This window comes from Syngnathoides biaculeatus, chromosome 17, assembly GCF_019802595.1.
Source record: "Syngnathoides biaculeatus isolate LvHL_M chromosome 17, ASM1980259v1, whole genome shotgun sequence".
Lineage (NCBI taxonomy): Eukaryota > Metazoa > Chordata > Actinopteri > Syngnathiformes > Syngnathidae > Syngnathoides > Syngnathoides biaculeatus.
In genome coordinates, this window is record NC_084656.1 from 11720307 (window position 1) to 11746234 (window position 25928).

The window sequence follows — 25928 nt, forward strand, 5'->3', positions numbered from 1 at the left end:
TTCTTTTAAGTGAAGAATGGAAACATTGTAAATGAGTTCAGTGAAATAATTAAATCATGCATTCGTATATCGTTTTGATACAATAGCAAAATTCTGACCTTCTAACTTTACCTACATGACGTACTTGATACACGTACGGAAACAATACCATGGCAAAAACATGAAACATCAGAAAAACCGTGTAATGACATGACAATACACGGAATTTAACATTTTTTAAAATTTGTATTAATTGATAATGTTAACATGCAGTACATAATACTGGGCAGTAGGTAACGTCCATCCATTTTCTTTGCTGCTTATCCTCACGAGGGTCACAGGGAGTGCTGGAGCCTATCCCAATTGTCAACGGGCAGGAAGCAGGGTACACCCTGAACTGGTTGCAGGCCAATCGCGGGACACATAGAGACAAACGGTCGCCCTCACAATCACACCTAGGGACAATTTAGGTCTGCACATAATTCACGCCTATAAGCACAGAAAAAAATAAACCAGATTTGATCATATTATTTACGTTCTGCCAGACATTTTCTTTATTTTTTGGGGGGGGTCGGGGGTGTTAGCACAGTGGTAGAAGGGTACACGTCGGGTTGCCATCCACGAACACCCATCCCGTCGACCCCGCGATGTCTCACTACGACCCGAAAGCAGGCCTGCCGTGGCTGCCGGCAACATCGTGATAAACGTCGCAGATTTAGTGGACGCGTCCACCGGGCCACCAGAACCAAATTCAGGATGAGAGATTGTCAGTGTGCTTGCGTGTGTGTGTGTGTGTGTGAATGGGAGCTTATGCAATGCAGCACATTGTGGGGGAAACTGGATGCAACCGGTCTGGGTCAGCTGAAAATAGTCGAGAGCCATTTATAGGCCTTGGCTGAGAACACATTTACACATACCACACTGGCGGCTTTTTTTTTTTTTTTTTTTTTACAAGATGATGTCTGAAATTTACCCAAAACAATGTGAACGCTACAGAGATGACCAAATCTTTGTACTGGGTTATAAATGTATGACACAAACCGGGACTGTTGGGTTTAAACACCACTGTCCCTGAGTACTTATTGTTCTGGATATATACTGTCCTTTATATATAGCTATCTATATTTGCTTGCGGTACTTGCAGCAATTTATGAATGAATGGCACAGTTGTAGCTTACACACACCTTTACTGCACCTGTCTGAGCAAAACCGGTTCCGTGACTATCGATCCACCAGGAAGCTGAATTTGAGTCATGGCCAGCAGTGCTGGTAATTTCACTTTTTTATGTTTTGTTTTGTTTTCCTGCCTTACAGATGAGTGAGAGCTTATCTGAGTGAATGGGAGCGCCCTTTACAGCATGGCAGTGCCAAGTCAAATAAATTCTAAATTAAAAAAAAAAAAAACTGTCAAGCTTGTCTTCTCTACTTTGTAAAAGGTAAGCAGCAACATTTACGGCAAACCTCAGGACAAGTTCTTGAAACTTCTGAGGCAAGTTCAGCAGGGGATTTATGAGAAATATTTCAGGTTGGATGGGTTGTTATGCTCACTTGGGATGATTACAGGTAGCTATTCATTACCGGTAAATATAAACAAATATCCATCCCTTTTCTGTAGCGCTTGGTAAGCGGGCCCTATCCCTGCTTACTGTGAAAATGATTAGTAATTTAAACTTGTACTTCTGCGGGTGCTAAATCACAAGTATATCCATACAATTTCCATGTTTATGCTCTTTAGTGTTACTAGTGGTACCGCAGACTACAGAATGAACCCAATTTTAGCCTCAAGGCAGCTGGGATAAGCTCCAGCAAAGGTTCTGTAAAAAAATGCATTCACTCTTATCGCTGGACAATTTAATCTTCTGTAAACGCCCAGCAAGAGAACCGGATTATGCCCTGGGATAGCCGTTGGCCAATCGTAGCGCACTTGTCGACAAACTGTTCACTCACGTTAATACCTGTGGGCAATTAAGTCCAGGGAACCCAACGTATACTCTTGGGGTGTGGGAGGAAGTCCAAGTACCCATAGAAAAGCAATACAAGTATGGGATGACATGAAAACTTAAGAAAGGAAGCCCAGGATTCAAACCCAAACAATCCCTTACCATTATACAACCGTGCTCCGCATTACGTACTTGGTCGAATGGAAGGTTTCCAAAATTTCCACACAGAACTCAACTTTTATTGAGCAACAATTGAATTGAACAACTTAGACAAAACATTTGTATAATTTTTGACTCCATCCATCATTCCATAATGTGGCTCAGTGTGTCTGTATGTTTAAATAAAAAATATTCTTTGGTACCTAAAGGGCAAATGAAAACATTTAAGGCAACTAGAGCATGTAGATCAGAGGTGTCAAACTCATTTTTGTCATGGGCCACATTGTAGGTAGGGGCCGTTATGATCAAAACCATAAAAATCTTAAATCGGCTCATCATATTTAGACATGAAATTTATTAACTAGCTTTGGAATCACAAATCATGGATAATGGGTTTAACTATTGTTTGAGTTTTACTAACACAAAAATGCTTGCAATATCTCAATTTAGATGACAATTTGAAACTTTGGTAGATTTGAACTTGCCTTCGCGGACCACATAAAATCACGTGGCGGGATGAATCTGGCCCAAGGGCCTTGAGTTTGACACCCCTGATGTAGCTGTATGTATTGATAGGCAAATGAAAAGTAGCAGTGGAATCCAACACATGTACCCCCAAATGCACCACTGAGTTTATTCAGTTACCAGGTAAAGGAGGACACCCCCCCCCCCAAAAAAAAAAAATGTTTTCAGAGCAGTTGGACACCTGCGTGTAAATGTAACCAAGGATCCATACCGATGGGCTTCAGGACATTCTGGTTTGGATATCCAATTCAAGTAACAATATTCAGTGTTTCCATAGCTGCACAGATATTTTCCAAGGCGCATATATTAGAACAAGTCAGCTGTTTGTTTTCCACAGCCTTTTTTTTTTTTTTTTTTTTGGGTGACGCTTGCAGTGTGTTCTAAAAATAATTAACATTGCCTGGCACACTCAACCATCAAAATATCACACTAACCATTTGCCTTGTCACCTAGAACACAAAACGGAGATAGAGGCTGCTTCGTCTATTTCACAATCGCCACTTTTTGAGCATAGGTGAACGATGAAGAATTACCCATTAGGCTATTTTATGCACACCCATTTCTGATTTGCTGCACAATTAGCTTGTTGTTCCCCTCCAGTCATTAGCAATATAATTAGGGAAGTGGTCCAAAATTTCCAGTCCTCACCTTTGATTTTTTTAATGTAGAGAATACATCAGTCTCAGTATACCAGAAGCCTAAAAGAGCAAGAATCTGGTTTTTAACATTATCTATGCCGACTGTTGAAACAACTGCAAAAGTCCAATACTGCATTTTATTTACATTTTTGTTTAATCTAAATTGTCCTCAAAATCTAGACTTGGCCTTTTACAGAATTAAAAGATATGAAAAGGGAAGTTTGAACAAGGAAATGGAACCATCTTACTTGGAGGCCTGACTGGAAACAAGCGACACAATGTGAGCTTAACGCAGCCATGAACCTAAAAGGCCTATATCGCAAGTCCCATTAAACATCTGAAGTTTGTTTGTGGTTTTTTTTCTTTCCATTGGCTTGAGGTAAGCGATATATGAACCCCGCCCAACTCCACTCCTCTCCTCTCCGGTCTCGGTACACACCGGGGCGGTCGTCGGTTTCTCTCTTCTCCCCGGGAGGGGGCCAGAGCCTCATTCGGTGGGTTTGAAGCCATAGACGAAGATGGCCATGATGGCGGCGCTGATCAGGCCCGAGATGGGCACGGTGACGAACCAGGCCATGAAGATGTTGCGGAACAGACGCCAGTCCACCGCCTTCCTGGAGCGCAGCCAGCCCACAGCCACCACAGAGCCCACCTGCCAAAAACCATTCGGAATGAGTCTAGCCGACTGCTTCCTGTTTACTGGAGCCTGCCACAATGAGTGTGTGGCCGTCCAGCGTGAGCGCAGCCTACCTTGCAGTGGGTGGTGGAGACGGGCAGGCCGACGTTAGAAGCCACCACCACGGTCAGAGCAGACGCCAGCTCGATGCTGAAACCACTGCACGAGGTAATTAAAAGTCTTTTAGACGCTAATCCCAAAGCGACATTCAATAGATGTCTGTGCTCAAGGGCCACATTGTTTGGAGCTTCAAATGGAGAACACTTGATCATGTGAAATCCTCGGTGGGCCAGATGAAAGAATGGACAGTGGCAGGTCTGTGGAGAACCTTACCTGGAAGGAGTAATGGGGGTGAGGTCCCTGCCCATGGTCTGGATCACTCTGCGCCCCCACACCCACAAGCCCATGCAGATGCCCAAGCCCCCGTAGAGCAGCAGCCACGTGGGCGTGGGTTCATTGGACGTCACGCTGCCGCTGATGTACACCAGCCAGAGGGCGACCAGTGGGCCGATGGCATTGCTGCACAACGCAAAGCGGAACCGTTAACCCCGCCGATGCGTTCTAGAAGACGCGTGGCTTCACGATGAACCGACTCGTACCTAACGTCGTTTCCTCCGTGAGCGAAGGAGCCAAAGCACGCGGTGAGAATTTGCAGGAACTGGAAGAGCGTGGACACTTCGGGTTTGTCCGCATCCAGTCCGTCCTCGTCCAGGGAGCTCTGGGTGCTACTCGCGTCCTCCTTGCCCATCTCCAGCGTCACGTCGTCCTGGCCAAGGCCTTCGGGTGCGGCGTGCTCAGCCACGGCGTTGCAGTAGCTGGTGTAGCTGTCCATGCGTATGCGCTTCTTGTCCTGGCCCTGTCCAGGGGCCTTGTCCCCGTCCTGGGACTCGCCGTCCTTGTGCTTAAAGTCAGCGCGCAAGCCGATGATGGCCATGGTGTACGACGTGTAGCTGTTGTTGCGGCGGATGGGCCGCTCGCCACCCTCGCCCATACAGTCGCCAACCTTGGCCAGGTGGAGCTTGTGCAGCAGGTCCTTGTAGAGCCCAGAGTCCTTGTGGACCGTGTGGTACTGACTGTAACCGTTGCTCGGGATCTGCGCCGGCCGGTTGTTGAACTGAACCTGATGGGCTCCGGTGGCAGAACCGTTGCCGGGCTGCTTAGGGACTGCAGAGCGAGAGAGTGAGAAAGAAGTCCATTGGAGGACAGTTGGTTCACACTGATTGTTTTTTCCCCCTCCCCTTATAATAAAAACCACTTAAAAACTGAATTTTGCTTTTACTTCTATTGTCTTTGACCAATATTTAAATTTGTTAGTTCATGGCAAACATCTAAGTGTGACAAACGTGCAAAAAAATAAATCAAGAAGGGGTAAACACTTTTTCCCTGGCACTGTACATAAACTAGAGTTTGAAATTTCATCAGCCTGTAGCTAACATTAGCTTTGGTCTTCACTGGTCACAATGCCATCATGCTGCTGTAACTTTCATGTGACCTTTTTGCAGCTTTACCATAGGGTACCATGCAAAAATGCTGTGCTCCAGTATACTCACCACCGTTAGCATTGTTACACTCCATTTCATCCGACTCCCCAATGTCAAAGGCCACCTTGCGCTCTTTGATAGGGTCACTTTCGTCACAATCTCCAATGTTGAACGCGACGCGGCGCTCCTCGGGAGCCGGCGGCACCGCGGGAATTGGATCGGCAGCCAGACAGGACGGCGCTGACGCCTCCTTCTCCGTGTGTTTGAGGATGGGCCAGTGGGGCTCCTTCAGCTCGCCCTTCTTCATGAGGGGGCTCTCCGAGGGGCTGGAAGACTTGATATCTCCTAGTAAGCGGACGAAAGTTGGGAGTGAGATGTTAGTTGGGACATTTCTACATGGATTAAAAAAAACAATGCAATTAAAAAAATGACTTCCCCTATCATGAAGAATACTTATGAATAATAATAATGATTACTATTTTTGCCTAAAGTGTGCAGCCCAACTTGAGACACATCCAAATATAAAAGAAAAATACAAGCACGGGACACGAGGTCCCTTTCAAACAAAGTACATGACCAGTGGAGGAAAAATACTGTGAAAAGGCTCCACTGACCTGGGATGTATTTACAATACCGCTTACAGCTTGCCTTATAAAAGCTGTCTTGTGTCTCACATGACACGTGTTTGTAGATTCAAGATGAGCCAGTAAAGCAGGTGTGGGAAACTTCATTGCTCGGGGGCTACATTTTCATAACCTGATCTTACCCGCTGAAATTAAATATCATAAGTTCATTCCTGACCTGCCCCCCTCAAAAAATATTTATGAATACTTTTTATTTGTAAAACGGCACTATTGTGTAAATAAAGTAAAATGCTGAAAATAATCTAAAAGAAGTTAAGTGGTATTACATGCAAATAAGTCAAAAATGGTGCATTTATCTGTTGACGTGCACTTTCAGGAGCTATAAACAGTCCTGTTGGCCATTTACCGCACCATTCGTTCACTGTTAGCATCATCATCATGTTCCTTGCAAATGTTTTCATTTTGCATTTGTGTTTGATCGGGCCATTCAATTAACGGCTCATCCACAACTTTTATGCCCCGTTTCACTAAAGCGACGGCGTATCTGACGTTCGCTTGCAAAATCTTTCGGCTCACAAAGTAAAGCAATGAATAAATAGATTTACAACCTAAAACAACTTTTTAATTCCAGTCCGCCATGTTAACATGGACATTTGAATTCAACAGCCATCAAAGAGACAGCTTGTTACTCCCCCCAAAAATTCAGTCAGAAGGACTATTGTACAATTATGGAATAAAAATGTAAAGTGTTTTTAAATTTGTAATTCAATGAGCTAAATAAAAGATTGCAATTACCATAATTTCTTAAATAATGCGCACATTTTGTCAAAAATATTTTCAAAAACGTAATACGGCGCATTATATTTAGGTATGGATGAAAAATACAACCACATTGTATAGTCGTATACAGGTACATAACTAGGTAAAAAATGTATGCATATACATTTCGATATGCTATTGGATGTCTTATCTTACACATTTATATATATTATGGTAATGTGCACCCCCAACCTGAGCTCTCAGAGCTCCTCCAGGAGCTTGCATTTTACGATTGTTGGGTAGTATGTTTGTTGCTACTGCACCAAAGATCAAACACGACTGCCCATGTATTTGTTTAAACTTAAACTAAGACAAAAAATGTCCACGACAATGGCTCGTTGTGCAGCTGCTTTTAAAAGAAATCCGCCATCGCTCGTCCCAATGATGCTGGCAACCCGGAAATCGCGCCGCAGTCCGAAACAACGACAGCTCCCATCATCAATGGCTTCAGGTGGGTATCAAAACAATGTGAGTTCAAACAATAAAATACGAGCATCATGGGGACATTAAAAAAAAACGGGGGAGCACACACAATTGAAATGCTCGCTTTTTAAAAAATGTGCACATTACGCTTGTTTCTACGTAGTTTGACCTCACGTTGTTTTGATAGCCACCTGACGCCATTGTGAAAGATGCTTCGGATGGGGAGAGGTTGCACTGTGCAACCCAAACTCTTGGAATTATATCATCCTAGCGGCAAATTGGTGGTGCGCATTGTTCATTGGTAGAAGGGTTTTCCCGAGTTTTTAGGTCAACTTTGGGGGTACGCATTATACTCGAGAAATTACTCTACTTTGGGGAAAAAGAAACAGTGCTACAAAGATTACAGGCCTGTAAATGCTCGGTAGAATACGCAGGCGTATTGATGTGTACGCGGATACAGACTAGCAATATTCTGTACGCGGTTCTGACTGCCAGCCAGTCGTCTGCGCTCTTCATATGACACGCAGATGGCAAATATCGCATCAGCACCCTACAATCAAGCGTGACATATTTTCGACGGATGAGTTAAAGGCCGGTTAGTTGGGTTACTATGACCCACATAGAGCAGACTTACCGCCTATGAGTTTACCTGAATACCCAATCAATGGATTAAAAAGTAAACCGTCTTAAGTAGGTGTAGCTTGAGCGAGTTAATGGTTTAAGCGCTGTGCTCAGCAAGGAACCTTTTCCACTCATCCACTTACGTTCGATCTTCTTCTTCAGGCGCGGGCACACGATGAACCACACCACGACGGCCGTCAGCAGTGCGCAGCCAAGCGAGATGAGCAAGACGCCCCACCAGGGGACCCTGTCGAATCCCAACACTGGCGGATCGCCGGGTGCACAGTATAACACACAAATGGAGAAAGACAGAAAAAAAAAAAAAAGAGGCAGGTTTTTAAACAAACGGGCAGCGGGTGCCACCTTCCTTTGTGGGCAGCTCACACATTTGCTGCGTGAACTTCCAAGATGGAAGGGGACTTGAATACATTGTTCGAGAGTGGAGGGGCACATATACAGTTATTGGTTTCAATATTTCTAAAATACTAAGGTGGAAATTCCCAAAAGAGGTTCAGTGAAGACTAAATTCAATTGCCAGAGGGGGAATGGCTGCCCAAGTGACTGCTGAAAAGTGGTGAACTGACTGAAGAATCTCTGCATGTTCTGAACTCAACAACCACCATAGTGTGGCTGTAGCACCACTATAGAGTTGAAAGTAGTGCACTCAATGTAATGAGTTTGCCTGCCCACTAGTTAAATACTAATCCATTTTGCGTAAATACGTCGTGGGGATTGAGGAACATGCTTTGATTTGTGCCGCAGCAGACTCTCTGTGGCTCTGACACCCAGTCACGCGCTACTCCTGTGCTCTGTGCATAAATATTTACACAGTGCCGTTGTTAACCAGGTCTAGTTAAACATGCGTACCCCTTCAAAGTGAACACTTATGTAACGTCTAAAAGAGCACAGTTAGCATGACCCCCTAACAAGAGCACATAGACTGGGATTCCCTTAAAAGGAGACATTTCCGCAGGGAGTGAGAAAGGGGGTGTTGTAGGAAAGAGGACCTCGATGCCAGCACTGCAGCAAGCGCTGGTGCAGCTGACGTCGGCATGATGCAGCACGGGAGCACAAGTAACGACTTCCAGCTCCCAGGGGAAGCCGACATCTTGCTGCCGAGCGACCTTGTCGCTGGACAAATTTAATGAAGGCAAACAAAAGGAAGTGGGGGAGCGAGGCCGAGCGATAAGCTGTTTGAGGTCAGAGGCTGTGGTGGATCTGTGCGCCGACTCGGTCACGCTGCAGCATGAGACCGAAGAGCGCCTCGCTGCTGTTTATTCAGTTATGCAACAGAGCTGTGCACCCTTCGAGGTGGGCGTGGCACGAGGAGAAGAACCAGAGGGGTACGGCCCAGTAAACATCTGCGCTCGCTGGCCTTCACGGGGCTCACGAGGAGCGAGAGGTTCACAAAATAAAACACAAATAAATGATTCAAAGAAAGGGGTGGGTTTGCAGACTAGATGAGATTCACGTCAGTCTGTCTGTGTGTCATTGTGACTCACTTACGAGCATCCGGCAAAACAGTCCTGCCGCAGCCATTAAGTGGGATGGATGGGGCTGCGCAGGAAATGGAATTTTGACCACAGTGGTGTTCCACACCCCTCCTCGAAAAACCTCCGCACACCGCGAGCTGCATTACACAATTACGCGGTGTCTCGCCCCCAGAGTGGGCAGCCAAGTTTAATTACACAAGTGACAGCAAGAGTGAAACTTTATGGACGAGTGGGTGACTTGACCTGACTTCCAGCTGAGTGGTTAAGCGCTAAGGAAAAAGGTCTTGGAGTTCAACATTACAGCCTGACATATATAATCAATATATAAAATTAGCAACCTCCAAAGGACACTGATAATTCAGTTTCAGGACCAAGACTCAAGTTGAACAACAACCCCCCAAAAATTGGTCCATTTTAAGTTGGCTGCTCATGTCGCCACAGTGACAAATTCCAACTGGTGTTTGTTTTTGAGTGTAACTCGGGCAGAAAATCCCTGTCCAGTCAAATGCGTCCAGCACCCATAAGCGGAGGCTGGTGCCAGGGTCAGATTGCACCAACATAATGACACGCAGCCAGACACACACACTCACTTTGTCTGGCGGGCAAAAAGAGGATTTGTTTACTGCTCTGTGCACTGCCTGATAGAGAACATAGTCTTCAAATCTCAATGTGTACATTTGGGGTAAAATGCATTTTCATTTAAAAACACAATATAGATTTAAATAGGGCTTCCTTGACCTCATTTGTGGAAAAGGGACAGCTGACTCCCAACATCTTTGACCTGCAAGCTCGCTTGCCGACTTGGTCTCTGTCATGGTTATATGTGTATGTATATATAGGTATCCAGTATATGTATACGAGTCGGAATGTGGAATGCCTGGTGTCCTCTCACACCACTACGATAGCATCTGAGCCTCGAGTCTTGTCACAGAAAACCCAAGTGAACCGTCCTTACTTGGCTGCTACCATGTTACACTGTTATATTCACCAGGAGACTACGACCCCTTTGGATTTTAGACAACTGCTACTCACTTAAATATGGCCCAACTGCAGCCCGACTAACACTATGGTAGGGGGGAGGGTGTTGTAGGGGGATTAAAATGTGTGACCTACGATGCAGCAGGCATTTGATGATGTGTCTAAATTGCATTCTCGCACCTTCTTTTGTGTTTTTTGGAACCCAAGTACAAGGACAATTGTACAGAATGTGCCTGGCTAAGCAGGCTCACGGGTTACGATGGAACCGCAAGTGATCGCCTCTCAGTGCGCTGATGTGTACGTGCACATCAGCGCACCATATCTGGTCCTACTCTGGCCTGTAGCCACCATTTAATGGCCCAGGCCAGCTAACATCTTGTTAGGCCCTGTAGAGAGAAGAACACAAAAGGAGCAAAAGTTGCTCATTTAATAAAAGTGTTTCTTGACGTTAAATGGGGCAACATGTATTCAGAATGAACCAAAGTTATGACTTCAAAGACTACAGGCATTAGTGCAAATGTAACCGATGACAACACCGTTGTTACTTCTCTTTTCCATCTGCCTGCTGTGCTCCTCTTTTAACATTTTCATTCCACCTATGACCCACTTCCAACCACAAGCAACCAAGAGAGCCCCGAAAAAAACATGTTAAAATAAACAAGAGTCATAAGGATAAACAGTCTGGGTGAGTGTGGAATATGCGTGGGCATCCTGCAGTCTGAATAAGGGAGCAGTTTTATTTTAAGTTGCGGCCGAGGACAGACATGACCGAGAAAGTGACACTCACTCGGAGCTCCAGTGAACATGATGGAGAACAGGTTGATTCCCATCGTTATTGCGTAGAACACGGGCAGGGCCTTCAATCCATTTGGCACCGGGTCTTTCTGCAAAGAACAAATCGCATCATGAAAACCAGAACAAAGCCCTTACGCCAGCATTTAATTGACATCACACCAAGAAGAACTTACTTCTTACATAGCGCCAAGATCTAATCTTAAACGTACCTTGTGCAAGATGAACACGCGGACAAAGTAGAAAACCACAGCTGACGTTATACCGGACAGGAGCGGACTCAGAAACCAAGAAGCGACTGCAAAGAATCCAAACAGGCAAGTTGAAACGTCAGTTGCAATAAGAAAATAACGAGCAATAATATTATGCAGCAATGTTGAACTTCCAGGCATTCTTCCTCTCAGAATCTTCTAGAAAAAGCATCGCCAACCCTTGTTTAAAAAAAAAAACAAAAAAAAAAACAGCTACCGCAGTTTGAGAAACGCTTGTAAAATCGCAAATGTGCACAGATCATCTGACAATACAGTACCTGTTAGTAATATTCATCAGTGTGAAGGAACTCACCATGATAATAGTTTCTCACAACAATGATTACACAAGATCACTAAGCAACACTGTTTTCATCATTCTTTGCAAGCGTTTACATTTTCAAATAATTAGTTTCCTGGGAAATTGGGCAAACTATTCTTAAGATCAAGCCCACAGGCGATTCATGGTCCTTGGGGGTGGACCTGGCGCCCACGGGTACCACGTAGGCGGTCTTTGTTCTACAGCAATACCGTGGCTCTACTTTTTGGGAAGCAAGAGCCTCCCGTCAGGTTACAAACAGGAAATGCTTGCTCAGTGTCGAGTTACATCAGTTACAGCCAGCATTAGTAATTAGAACCCACAACGTGCTTCTGCGTCAGTGTGGAGGGGAGCGGTACAACAATGTGATATTCTGGTGTAGTTTTAAGACATCTGCTGCGCCTTTAGTGGGCACAATCGCCAAATTGAAGAGTTCAATGTGGTGTTAAACTTTAACGCCTCGAACAGGCCAGGGTCTCATGTGTCCTAGTTACAGAAACATTGGCACTCATCCTAGCAAAACAACAACTAGCATACACCATTATACTAACAAAGCAGCCACACACCATTAGAACATTAGAACCAGGGCTCGGAAAAGCCGCCAACGAGTCGTGCGTTACCGATTCGAAGAAGCTGGAGCCACCTGACTCCCTGCTGGCCTCTGGCTACCAGAGAGAAGCCGATGGTAGCGCCGACGATGCAGTGCGTCCCAGAGATGGGCAGCTTGAGGAACGAGGCAGCCAGCTGCCACACAGCAGAACCTGAAGGCAAAACGAGACGTGGGTCATGCGCAGCATCTTTGCTGTCCTCCACGTGTCTACTTGGCGAAATGTCTTTTTGAGAAAGTAGGAAAAAAAAAAAATTCTAAACCAAATATACACTGATACCACCATGTGTCACGGTAAACATTTACCACAATACACCGCCTGGGCAAGTGACATGGCCCTTGTAAAGCCGAGTAAGAGAACTTGGAACTCAATGTCCCCAAATATACTTGAGTATTTGAAATCAAGCAGGATTACTTTAGTGTGTGGGTGGGGAAATCAGGCCTGGTAAATCTGGGGTGAGTAAATAAAACACACATCGCCACAAGTGAGTCTTAATAAATAAGAATAAGGCAGAAAAGTGGATTTTTCTCACCAATTAGACTGAGTGAAACTTGATTATAGACTTAATACATAGCTAAATGCTTTTAAGGTCAATCATTAATTTCTATCTCACGCTTCTAGTTCCTGAGTATAAGGGGTTTTTGTTAGTTGTGCACTAGTATGGTATACATCTTTTGAAATCATGAAGTATTTCACTCTAAAAAGTGGTACAAGTGAATCTCCAAAATGTCAGTTTCACTTTTCTTTTTTCCAAACTGCCATGCGATTGGCTGGTGACCCGTTCAGGGTGTACCCCGCCTCTTGCCAGAAGATAGCTGGGATGGACTCCAGTACACCAGTGCAGAAAAATTAATAATTTTCCAATATTTTTAATGAAGTGCTTCATAAAGTGTCGTACTAGTATCACCAGTCCTACATATGCTCCCTCTAACGGTACGCAAAAGAATCACTGAATTAAGACAACCAGAAGAGCGCCCCCCCCCCCAAAAAAAAATCAATTCAATAGCCGCAGAATAAAATGACCTGGATGAATGAGAATATTTTATTACTATACATTTTCATTGAATCATGGATTCTCTATTTTAACACCAGTGTAAAGGTTTAATCCATCCCAAATGTTACAGTGTCTTATTATATTAGTTTCTATACTAGTACTACACTTCTGGATGATACTGTTGATTATTATTTACTGTTATCTAACTTGAAAAAACAAGTTTTTCTTTTGAGGTAGTACTTGTTTTTGCAATGTTTTTTTTTTCCAGGAATATTCCCTATCTGCTTAAATTGAAACCCGACATGGTGAGAAGAACCATTTGCTCTTTGTTGACAAATATGTGTGAGCCTGATCAGAAAGTCGGCACAGATACTCACCAAACATGGCACTGATGGATCCGGCCATCAACAGATGCTCGGAGCCGTTGTACATGCCCACGTCGATGATGCCCTTGCGGATGGTTTCGCTGACCTTGGCGCCGAGAAGCACCGAGCCCAGCGTCTCAAACACAGTGGCCAGGATGCAAGCCTGCTTTAGTGTGACCACCCCGGAGCCCACCGCAGTGCCAAACGAGTTGGCGACGTCGTTGGCGCCCACCGAGAAGGCCAGGATGAAGGCAATGATGAAGCCGACGACCAGCAGCCACAAGTAACCCGTGAGGGGGCCCTGCGTCGCTACCGTGGTGGCTACCATTATTGCAGTCACGGTTGCTGTTGTTGAAACCATGATTGTAGTTCACAGTACTTAAAAAAAACTATGAATGCAATGATAAACAATACAACTATTGGAGGTATGAGGAAATAAATATGTCTTGCAGGCTTGGCCTTACAGGACTTATCAGGGAGAGTCAAGAAAATGAAGAGGTACAGTGTGCCAATTTATGGGGCTTATTGCTATCCTATAATTATACTAAATGAGTTACAGTTTCTTTGGGTCTGAGTTAGTGCATGGTGTGAAGAGGCGGCCATTGTGCAACTGTTACAGCGGGAGATGAACAGGGGAGCATCCTGAAAGAACAAGCAGGGAGATTTGCTTTAGAACAATCCTTCCCTACTAGTGGGTAACAATAGATTGTCAGGCATGCACCAGGAACTGATCCAATTACAGTTAATCTGAAAAGTTATTGACTACAAATAATGGATGCTGCTTCTCCTATCCATTCCGGCCAAATACAGTGACAGAAAGAAACCATTTACCTATATATCCAACTTTTTACATTAACAACAACAACAAAAGAATAGCTTTGTCTTTATCAAATCACATTTGGGTATATCGAGACAAGATCAATATTTCAGCAAAGATTTTTACATGATATTATCGTTTTCTGGGATACTATACAAATAACAATTTTACCCACCCCCGGATCAATTTATTTGATACTTCTCCCAGGATGATGACCATACAAAGTTAGTTTTGAAAACACAGTGGAGTGCCGAATAACATGAAGCTGTAAAAGTCTCGGTCAATTAACTCCACGGCTGCCATTTTTGGCGGACGTCGTCGCACAAAATCGCATTTTTATTGCGCGGATACAAAACGGACTCGCGCACGACTCGACTTGGGAAGTCCGAGGCGTTCAACTGAACCAAAAGTGTTGCGTGCTGGCGCCGGAAGAGCCTAGGATCGCGGAACGAGACGTTTTCACGGCGACCACGTGTCGTCATCCATTCATAGGACTTTTTAAGTCCACACGCACTAGCGCCATCTTCGCCTCTACCCTTCTTCGTCGTTTCGCTCTCCACACACACACTGCAAGCGGGCCGGGGTGGTGGCCGCAGTCTTGCTCATTTGACGCAGAAATGAAATATCCGCACCGTCCGGATGTGGCAAAATTACTAAACCGTGCCGAGCCGCAATCAATGAGCTGCCGGACAGATGGCCACCACTTCTAGTATCCGAATGACGACTTTCATTGTGTCGCAAAAATGTAGATACAACTGGACTCAGACATTCGCCGAAATTGATAATTGGCCGGTCAAAAGACATACAAACTCTCGGTGTGTTTTGTCACATTTACGCTGTTTTAATAGTAGTGGTGAGACTTTATTCACGCTGACGCGTCAGTGAGATAATTCCGGGTATAACAATGCTAACAGTTAGCTTACATTCACCGGTGTTAACGTCGCCAACAAGTCGCTGGGGGAATAAACACGTTCTGTACTTTTAACGCGACACTGCAAAAATCCACTTACCGCACGTCCAGTTGTCAATTGTCCTTTTTAAAAAAAAAATCCTTCCAATAGCCAGCAAGCTAATTAGGATGGCGCGCGCGCCACCGGAACGTTATGACAGTGTGAGAAATTCAAATAAGATTTGAATCGAGGCCTGATAGTAATCACCCGCAAATGACTTTCAATCGGTATGTAGCGCAATCTGTGGATAGCAGTCTTCTTGTCCTGAACCGTCTCAATTGGACCGGGTTTCAGGACAGTGTGCCCTCCGACCCGTTTTCGCCGGCGAAGGAGTAGAGCGGGACGTGTGGGGGGGGACTCGTCCCGCCCCCCTCCACCGCCCAGTTGGCGGGCGGACAGAACCGCTGCTCTCATATTCAATGAGGGACTTTTTTTTTCTTATTTCCCAACACTAGTCGAAAAACTACTCACACTCTGTACTAAAGTTCAAATCAAAACAGTTGTGTAAAAAAAAATGACAGTGGCTCATCAATAGCACACTATTTATCAGATATTGAATTTGTCTTTGCTTTGTTTGCTGCAACCCTGTTGGCGAGGCCTACTGAATGACACCCGAAGCTGGAGTCGGTTGGCCATTTTGTTTGCATGTGAGAATCTGGGTGTGAGTCGGAAGCTACAGCAGCTCCTTCCGAATGTTTGTCCTTTGTCTCATGCTTACGCTCGAGTACAGATACCTGAAAAATAATCAAGTACAGTAATCAAGTATTTGTACTTTATTTCCAATATCTGGTTCCAAAACTCTGCACTTAGTTGAATTATTATCATGAGATACTCTGCATCAGGGCGGGACAGAGGTTCGGCTGGAAAGCGTTGGCCTCACAGTTCTGAGGTCCTGGGTTCAATCCCGGACCCGCCTGTGTGGAGTTTGCATGTTCTCCCCGTGCCTGTGTGGGTTTTCTCTGGGCACTCCGGGTTCCTCCCACATCCCCAAAACATTCGAGATTAATTGGACACTCTAAATTGCCCCAAGGTGTGATTGTGAGTGTAGCTGTTTGTCTCCATGTGCCCTGCAATTGGCTGGCAACCAGTTCAGGGTGTACCCCACCTCCTGTCCATTGACTGCTAGGCTAGGCTCTAGCACTCCCCGTGACCCTCGTGAGGATAAGCGGCAAGGAAAATGGATGGATAGATATATTTGTATGACAATTAGTGGGGGAAAAACACCACCAAAGTTGGTATTCCTTGATTTTCACTTTGTCAGTGCCCTTACCGACATTAAAGCAGCATTTGGAGCAGGATTACTTATCGTTTCCGGATAGTTGAGCAATGTCCTTTTGCAAAGACTGCTGCAAACCAACCAGGATGAACTCAGACTAGGAAGGCCGCACTGCCGAACACTCTATCAGCCAAAGACAACATATGCTGAGAAAGTTTAAAAATCAAAGTTGAATTTTAAGACATAACTGATATGATAACTTTTAAAAGTTGTATTTACGCGGTCTAATTATAGAAGAAATTCGATTTTGGCTTTTCCCTGTCCAGATCATAGCTATCAAGACGAAATTCAGCAACGTACTGGAGCAGCACGGCTAGCCGACGTTCCCACTCGGCGGCCATGTTGGGGACGTTGACCTTCCCAATGGATGGATGTTAGTACACTAAATCGTAGTTTGGTCGTATGTCATCGGAATTTCCCGTTATTTACATCTTTTGCATGCAGCACAATGCGAAGGTTGTTTTAATTTGCGTGGTGTCCACACATGTAATGGATACCGGTTTTGACTTCCCGATCTTGACTCTGTGGCCAGCAGTCACTTGACGCCACCTTCCGCTGGTTGTGACACATTACTTCTCGCTACACGTTTACCGTTATGTTCATTCAAATATTTTCTACTGCTAATCCCATTCATTCAATATTGTTCAATTCGGGAAGTTTATGAATTTGATTCGTATAAAATATGTTTTGTCCCATTTTTTGTTTGTTTTGCTAGCTATAATATGTTATAAAGTTTTACATTATAATTAAACGACAACGAATACAAAAAAAACCTAAAAATACTTTAAAAGACATTAATATCATTAATTTACAAAATCAAAATTCTATCCCACAAATAAAACGTGAATATCTGTGTAGCGGACGCATATTGATGACGTGTTATGCACCGTTTGACCGTTTTTTTTTTTTAGTTATTTAAAAAAAGTTGCAAAATAACTTTAATTACGCTGATTGTCATGCCCAAAACGATGATTATGTTTTATAAAAGAACTATATGACACATGGTACAAAAGCTGGCTTGTGAAAGTTCGGAACAATACATTTAATCACACTCGAGTCGACAAAGGTGACCAAACGCACTTGCTGCTCAGCGAGTTAAAATATTTAGGCGGAACTCACATTTTCACCAATCACAATCGCCTTAACGTCTATCGCTTTCCAATCAGATCGCCTTTTAGAACGCCGACTTCCGGGTAGGCGTGTCTCTGACCGGATAGGAAGAGAGGAGGTCAAATGATCTGCAAAGGATGCGAAACGTGTGCAACACTGCAAGTTATTATCCTCTTTCGAAGTTATTAACGGTGGATTTAAGCCTCTTATATCGCACGTAGTGGTACGATTAATTTTAAAACAAGCTCAATTCGTTCAGTTGTGCAAGTGTCTCGCTAACGTTAGCCGATGCTAAATGTCGCGTGTTCGCCTAGCGATAATGTAAGCGAGATTTGCGAGCGCAAGTCTGCCTCATGAACTTTTGATGTAAAAAAACCTACGTCGCTCCGTCTGCTATCATAGTTTTGGAGGAGTCCAACATTCTGTTGGGAGGGTTTTTGTTGGGGTCATAGCGAGCCGTCATGTTTCACTCAGTCCCGCGTCGTGTCAGCACCGAGGTGGGTGTGAGGTCACTCCGGCGGGCTGTGCGGGAGGACGGCGCCCGAGGCTCTGGGTCGTGGCTGGGAGAGGCCGCTGGCCTGCTCCTGTCCACTCTCCACAGGGTGGGCGTCCTCGAGACCTCCACCAGATCGAAGCAGAGGAGCAAGGGCTTGCTGTCCATATTCGCCGACCATTGCGGCTTTGTCACCGGCCAGAGGCTTCGGCGTGCTTGTCGGATCGCCGAGCTATACTCCAATCTGTACTCGGAGAAGACCCGCTGGACCCTGGCGGGCAATTTATGGCGCAGGTTTCAGAGCAAGCATTCGTCCCCGGGCAAGCTGATCGCGGCCCTTGCAGGGGTCTTCATGTGGGACAAAGAGAAGATTCAAGATGAGGAAATGCACAGGTTTGGAAGTTTTCCCCCCTAAACATTCCAACCACAAAGGAACTCCTTCATTTGTTATGCACCCTTTATTTAGCTAGATCGGGGGTCACCAACATGAGGATCAAGGACCGCATGAGTAACCTGAAGGCATTTTCTAAAAATAGCTCAATAGTGATGGGGCATTGTGATTTATGAGAAATATTGGAGAAGTAATCATTTGAAAATGTAAACACTGATAGAAATACAGTGATGCGTATTGATTTTTATGTACATCACCTTTCAAAGTCCGATGGGATTAGCGCCAGTTTAGCCGTAATCCAGACCAGAACGAAAACACTCCGGAAAAATAATGGGTGGAAACAATATCTTACTTTATGTTTGTCTTTGTGTGCCCTGTGATTGGCTGTCCGGTCCAGGGCGAACCCCGCCAGGCGCAGCTCACCAATGAGAGCAAGGCAGCCCAGTCAGAGCTGAATGATGAATAATGCAAATAACGTAATATTGTATGACCGTGCAGATGCGGGCTGGAGCTGCAGGCCCTTGAGACCGTCAAGAGCCTCAACGGACTCGCAGGCCCAGCGAGCGGTCACGCCGAGCCCGGCTGGGAAGTTGTGATGGAGAAGAAGGACTTCCGAGTGTGGAAACGGCCCATCCCCGACAGCCACCTCTACGAGTACAGAGGTTAGCGAAATCCGCTCGGCACAAGTTGACCATTTTGCGCTGTCAGCATGGTTTCGGTTTATGTTTCATTGCAGTGTTGGGCTCATACACAGATGTCACACCGAGGCAGTTCTTCAATGTGCAGGTACAAATAATCCATTTCTGTTTGGTCTCTGTTTTTTTTTTTTTTAATGGCCCGTTGGTTTGAACTGAGTGCTTGCATTTGCTTCTTGTCCAAGTCTTGACACACTCAAGAATTTTGCAAAAATAAATTTGAAAAATATAGCAAATATTTTGTAATAAACATAGAAATCACTAGTAAACAACAAAAGCAGAAGCAATGCACTTTAGTTGCTGTTACCCCTGCATGACTATCAATTCAATTTCTGCTTTCATGGTTGTCATTATATTCTTTATTTACCTGGTGGCACCACAAAACAGCCAAAGAAAAGTGTTTAAGTACAAATACGCTCTGCTATAACGTGCTTATTACACATTGACAGCCAAAACTGTCTGAATGGTTTTTACACCATCATCACTGTAAAAAAATAAAGTTTACAATCTCTCTCACATCTGTTTCATGTGGAAAGAACCCGCTCAACTATTTGTGGCGTCGCCTCTTGCACAACAACAAGTTTGCCACAAAGGCAACGTGAAGCGCCGCGGTTGCTAATATGGCGACTATAAATAGAAGCACTGTAGGCCGGAGTGACCGCTGCTTTGTTTTTGTCCCCAGTTGGATACAGAGTACAGGAAGAAGTGGGACGGTCTGGTGATCAAACTGGAGGTGGTGGACCGAGACGTCAACACGGGCTCCGAAGTCCTGCACTGGGCAACGCACTTTCCTGTCAGTTCCACTTCTTCTTCTCTATTTTCCCCCCCTGGCTACCTGTTAAGATCCGTAGTTGTCATTGTGCTACTCTGACCACGAGTTTTAAACGCACTCCCGCTGGTGCACAGGTGTCAAACTGAAGGCCCCGAACGCAGGATTTTCTGTGGCCCGCGAAGGCAGCTAAAGCCCATCAACTTCAATGATTGTTGTTCAAATCTACACCAAAATTTCAAATTGTCATATCATAAATGATAATGAGATATTATGAGCATTTTTCTGCTACAAAACATCAACAATGGTTGGAAAAGCTGCTACCCTTGATTTCCGCTTCGAAAACGAGTTAATCAATTTCATCTGTAAATGTGATGACGTGAAAGACTTTCAGGATTTCAGTCTTTTAGTAGAGTTTATTTCGCTCCAGTTATTTCACTTTTACGTGCAGTTTTACTATTTTGAATTTTCCTCCATGTATTACAGTGTGATTGTTCAAGCTTTTCAGGCCTTACGATGATGCCGAAATATTATCCAAATTTCAAATTATGTCCGATCTCCTTCACAGTACCCGATGTACTCCAGGGACTACGTATATGTTCGACGCTATGAGGTCAACTTGGAAAACAACCTGATGATTCTCGTGTCCAGGTTAGAAATATTTATGAAAGGATATTTATTATTATTAATTTTAAACTCATGCATTTGCATTTTAAATGTGGCTGATCCTTTGTAGATAAGGCAAAAAAAAGCTAAATTGAATATGTAAATTATTTTATATTCTGATTAGCGTTTATATGTTTTATGTAATCTTTTACTTCAAATTATTATGAATCAACCAGTAGGTTTTTGCTTTCTCTCAATTTGTAATATTTGTATTACAAAATAGCAATGTTTTAATGTGATTAATTAATACACAAGTGTAAACATGGAAGAATCCATTTGAAGTAGCTGGCGCTTTTGTCACTGTGTCGGCCAGAGCCGTGCAGCATCCTCGAGTTCCCGAGTCTCAGGATTTTGTGCGAGTCCACTCCTATCAATCCAAGATGGTCATCCGTCCGCACAAGTCCTTCGATGAGGTTGGCGTCGAACACTGCGAATTTCAGCCTCATAAAACACTCCCATGCCCCCGTGTTTGACGCATTTCTATCACTTGCGTTGACGTTGACGACAGAACGGATTTGACTACCTGCTGACGTACAGCGACGACCCTCAGACAGCCTTCCCTCGTTACTGCGTGAGCTGGATGGTGTCAAGTGGTGAGCTTTTCCTCTCGACTCGGGAGTGACCTTTGCACATTTTCACGCCTTTTATTGTTCGTTAGTCCAACTTTGTATCCAGTACGACTCATAAACATTTTTAAAAGTAACGTCTACCACTGACAGTTAATCCAAAACAAATCGTTCGCATGTACCGAAATTTCCGGCCTATGAAGCGCACCTGGTTATATGCCTCACTCAGTACATTTGTAAAGGAAATACCATTTGGTACAGTAGAGATGAAAGCCCTCCGGATGTTCCCAGAATTCCGGATTTTTAAATTTTCATGAAAATTGCTCTGGAAAATTGAGGAAAAATTGCCTAAAATTAATCCGGATATTAGTTGACAACATTGAGCGAACGTGTTTGAGTTCGTTGTTTTGCTTTCATGAGCATAGCCATGCTGAGGCACTAACACTAGTAACAGTAACGCCCATCCCCTCGCATTCTCTCAAGACGTCGCTTATTTTGTGTGGTCTTGATTAATTTATGTGTTAATAGTAATTACTACAGATCAACTTCTTTAACATGTTTTGCTGTACGGTGTAGAAATTCTAGGATACATTTTCGTGAATATTCTATACCTATACTATAATGTGGGGAAAAGGACAATTTTAGATGTCTTTTTACTGAATAGTTCACTTAATTTATTTGTCTTGAGATAAGATGGCCTATTTTAATGACAAATATGATTTTGTGCTATGCAGTGATAGGGGATGGGGGGCAAAAAAATTTTGACTTAGCCCTTAGGGAACTTCTGTTAGGAAAAAATGCACAAAATTAGCCACATCACCGAATAAGCCGCAGGGTTGAAAGCGTGTGAAAAAAGTCGCAGTTTATCGGCCGGAAATTACGGTTCTTGTTTGATCTGGTAAATTGAGCTTTTTTCTTTCTTTGAGATTTTAAATACTTTTTTAGTTAGTTTTTTTATTTAACATTTAAAATACACATTGAACTCATGCTACTTTTTGCCTTAGTGATTAATTGATTGCATTTAATGTTTGTTAATTAAAATGGGAAACATTGTTTAGCATTTATATTTATTAATATTTATTATTACACTTTTGATTTTGTTTTTGTAAAAAAAAATCATCTAATTTAATAAAAGTATGTTTCTTTAAACATGACGATTGACTTTTTTTTTATATTTAAGTAACTTTAAATATTTTAACTGTTTTTTTTTTTTTTTAACTAAGACAAAATGTGGTCCAAATATATTTATTTTAATTGGCTGAATTATTATGAGGATTTTCTCATGGGTTCTCCAGCACAGAATAAGAAATTGCCATTTAACCTTATTCAACCATTATGTGTCATGGTCCTTTTGTACAAAATGAAGCACATTTACGGCTGCGTCTCCTATCACGGCGCCACAGGCATGCCTGACTTCCTGGAGAAGCTTCACACGGCCGCATTGAAGGCCAAGAACTTAGAGGTGGGCATTCAGGACTACGCTGGCGTCATCAAGTCCAACGACAATGTGGGCCGCCAGCAGAACCCGGAGCGCCACTCCGCCGAGAAGAAACACACCGGCGGTCCCGGCCAGATGTTCGCCTGACGTGGCACAAGGATGCAGACGGCTTTTCACAGATGAAACCCTCCAAAACCCGTCTTTGTGGGTACCATGTGTGTGGAAGAAATATATTAATATTTGTAGGTTTTTTTTTTTTTTTTTTTTTTTGTAGTTTTTGGTTGGGCTGAATTGTCAAAGGCGAATTGTCCTCGCCCAACCGGTGTAGACTGACAGTCAGGCCAAAGCGTTCATTGTTTGGCCTTCATTGACATTTTGGTGGACATGTTTTTTGCAGTATTTCCAATACAACATGAGTACGCATTTCTGCACTGATAGACAAAGGCCTCAATGGGAGTACACTGGTCTGTTTTTTATTTGTATTTTTTTGTCTTCATATGACTCATATTCAGGCTTTTTCTGCTGTGTCCACACAATATGAGGGCTTTTAAAAACAAGCTAAACCAGTCCTTCTGCATCGGGGACGCAGTGTCTTATAACAACCATGGAAATCCTCACGTCAGTGGTACAGACGTGGTAGTCCTTGTTTAAACAAAACAAAAAAAAAAAAGCACTTCGTAATCTGTTCGCAGATCATTTCACAATGGGAAAATATGAAGGGAAGGGGAGGGGGGGTTAACTCCTTTGGTAGCAAGTGAACATGTCACACTGTGATTTTTTTTTTTTTCCACGCGGCGACTGTCCTTGACTAGAATTAAAATGAGACGCACAAGTTCTGTTGTTTTCCGTTATCCTGCTGCGTTCGGCCTGTTGTGAATGTAAGAAGAGCGCAACACGTGTCGCGTTGAAAAGCGTTTACAGTCTAGTGGCGTGCATTTCCATGTTATTCCTTTCTGTCTCGAGCTGTCCTGTGTTGATGTGTTCTTGTCGTATGGTGCAAATTGGCAATTTCTTGCTCTTCGGTCTCTCACCAATGCAGGGTGGTAAATTGGCTCTACTCCCCCTGCTTTATTTTATGTCTGCAAATGTCACACCTGCGTGGATACAAAATGTTTTTGCTATTGCGCGGCAACTGAGAACGAAGGTGTGGAATTCATTCTGTTGCATGTTGATCTGGAATGTCATTAAAACAAAGGAGATGATTAGAATAGCGTGGCTCACATGCTGTGTCTGTGCCAAGATGGGGCTCACACTTGGAAAATATTATGGGGAAAAAATTGCAACTATGTTGTGTAAATTTGTGATCATATTATTACCAGGGGGGAAAAAAAATCACAACAAAGTTTGAGTTTTGGGAGTAAGAAATTGGTAACAATAAATTGTACACCATAAAGTGGCCTGGACTGTAAGAGCATTCAATTTTTGAAAACAGTATTAATATTTTGAAGAAGAGTTGAGCAATACAACTCCAAGAAAATTATAAAACATTCTTTTCTATGTATTATTTGATTGTATTCAGACAGAATCTTCATTGACAAAGAAAAACATTTCATTGATGTTACGGTAAGATATAGCAATTATTTGGCTAAGCATATGACAGCAATGAGGGGAAAAAATGGCAAAAATGTATGCATAAAAATTTAATGAAGAGTAACGTTTTAATACAATATTTTTATTAGAATGCATTTAGACGACAATGCTTGTAAGAAAAATAAATCACATATTTACCGAAATTAAGTTGTAACATACAAAGTCAGAATATTACAAGCATCGTCAAAGTACGCACTGTATCATGAGAAAAAAGGTAAAAATCCATCCATCCATTTGCTGAGCCGCTTATTCTCACAAGAGTGCTGGAACCTAAAATAAGCCTCAAAGAGAAGCTACTAAAACCATTTTTTGTGAAGTATATATATGTGTATAGTGGAGGATTTCCAACCCATACCAGAAAAGCCAAGTACTTTATTTTAGTCACCCCCCCCAAAAAAAAAATGGATAACTGAAATGGGGGAAAAAAGAAGTGAATCTTACATCGCGCAACCTCGATGGTGTAGTGATGCACACACCTGACTATTGTGCAGACAGTGTGGGATCAATTCCCGCTCAGTGACGGTGTCAATACGTGCCCTTCGACTGACTGGCAACCTGGTCAGTGAGCAGTCTGGCTTTCGCCCAGTGTTAGTGACTCCCGTGACCTTTGTGAGGATAGGCAGCTTGGAAAATGCAGATGTATAGTGGAACCTTGATTTAACAGACTAATAGAGGGGCAGGGGTCATCCATTAAATCAGATTGGCTGTTAAATTGAATCGCTTTCTTTCTTGGGTTAAAAACATCCAGCACAGGACTGAAATAGGATTATTATTTTTAAATAGCCTTTAAAATTTTTTTTAAATATATATCCAAATTTATCTCGTTGGTGCATGCATGCATATATATATATATATATATATACACGGAGTTTTTTTGTCCAGTCCTTTGTGGCGTGCGACCGCACACTCTCCCCCACCCAGTTTACTTCCATGAGCGATTAGCATTTAGTTTGTCCAAGACAGCTGCCGTAGTGCAGCCTAATGGGATCATGTGCGTAAAGCCTGTCCCCCCCCCCCATCCCATCTAGAGTCTGGAAGAAAGGTCAAAGCAGGCAAAACACACTGTAACACATGCCTTTGTGTGCTTCATAATAATAATATTCTTATTATTAATAGTCTCCTATTGTGACAGAAATGAGAAACAAAAGTACTATTTCAGTTTTCAGATTATTGCTGTACTGTTGCTGCAATATTAAGAAACACTGTCTATGGATATTCACGATAATGACTGACACCATCAGAGAGGTATTAATGTAGCAATATGTTTATTATTTTAACATACAACAATATGTTACTGCAATGCGTCAAACTGAGAGCCGTTCCTAATATTTTGACTTGACCTGTGACCTTTACGTAGCTGTAATAATAACCTAATTGGTAAATGAATACCTCTCCGCAAATATCGACATAAAAGTGAACATTAATTTATAATACAAAAAAAATATGGTATGAGTGTTCACAATGATGGGTAATTTTGAAATAAATACATAACTCACGCTCTTTATTAGGGTGCAACAACAACAAA

At 43.3% G+C, this 25928-nt stretch overlaps 2 protein-coding genes across 2 annotated transcripts; one reads left to right on the forward strand and one right to left on the reverse strand.

Annotated features, from left to right (window-relative positions):
* Positions 1-3237: 3237 nt before the first annotated feature.
* Positions 3238-15808, reverse strand: slc20a1b (solute carrier family 20 member 1b). The gene is made up of 11 exons (XM_061800943.1): positions 15470-15808; positions 13655-14284; positions 12296-12436; positions 11321-11406; positions 11104-11200; positions 7989-8108; positions 5468-5743; positions 4517-5081; positions 4251-4436; positions 3992-4076; positions 3238-3893 (listed from the first exon to the last, which is right to left on the reverse strand). Exons 2-11 carry the CDS (start codon positions 14001-14003, stop codon positions 3729-3731), a joined length of 2070 nt encoding a protein of 689 aa, XP_061656927.1. The 5' UTR covers positions 14004-14284; positions 15470-15808; the 3' UTR covers positions 3238-3728.
* Positions 15809-17845: 2037 nt separating this feature from the next.
* On the forward strand, positions 17846-24021 carry stard7 (StAR related lipid transfer domain containing 7). The gene is made up of 8 exons (XM_061800944.1): positions 17846-18681; positions 19178-19341; positions 19416-19465; positions 20057-20167; positions 20712-20794; positions 21123-21222; positions 21318-21402; positions 22779-24021. The coding sequence occupies exons 1-8, from the start codon at positions 18257-18259 to the stop codon at positions 22958-22960; spliced, it is 1200 nt and encodes a 399-aa protein (XP_061656928.1). The 5' UTR covers positions 17846-18256; the 3' UTR covers positions 22961-24021.
* Positions 24022-25928: the final 1907 nt, after the last annotated feature.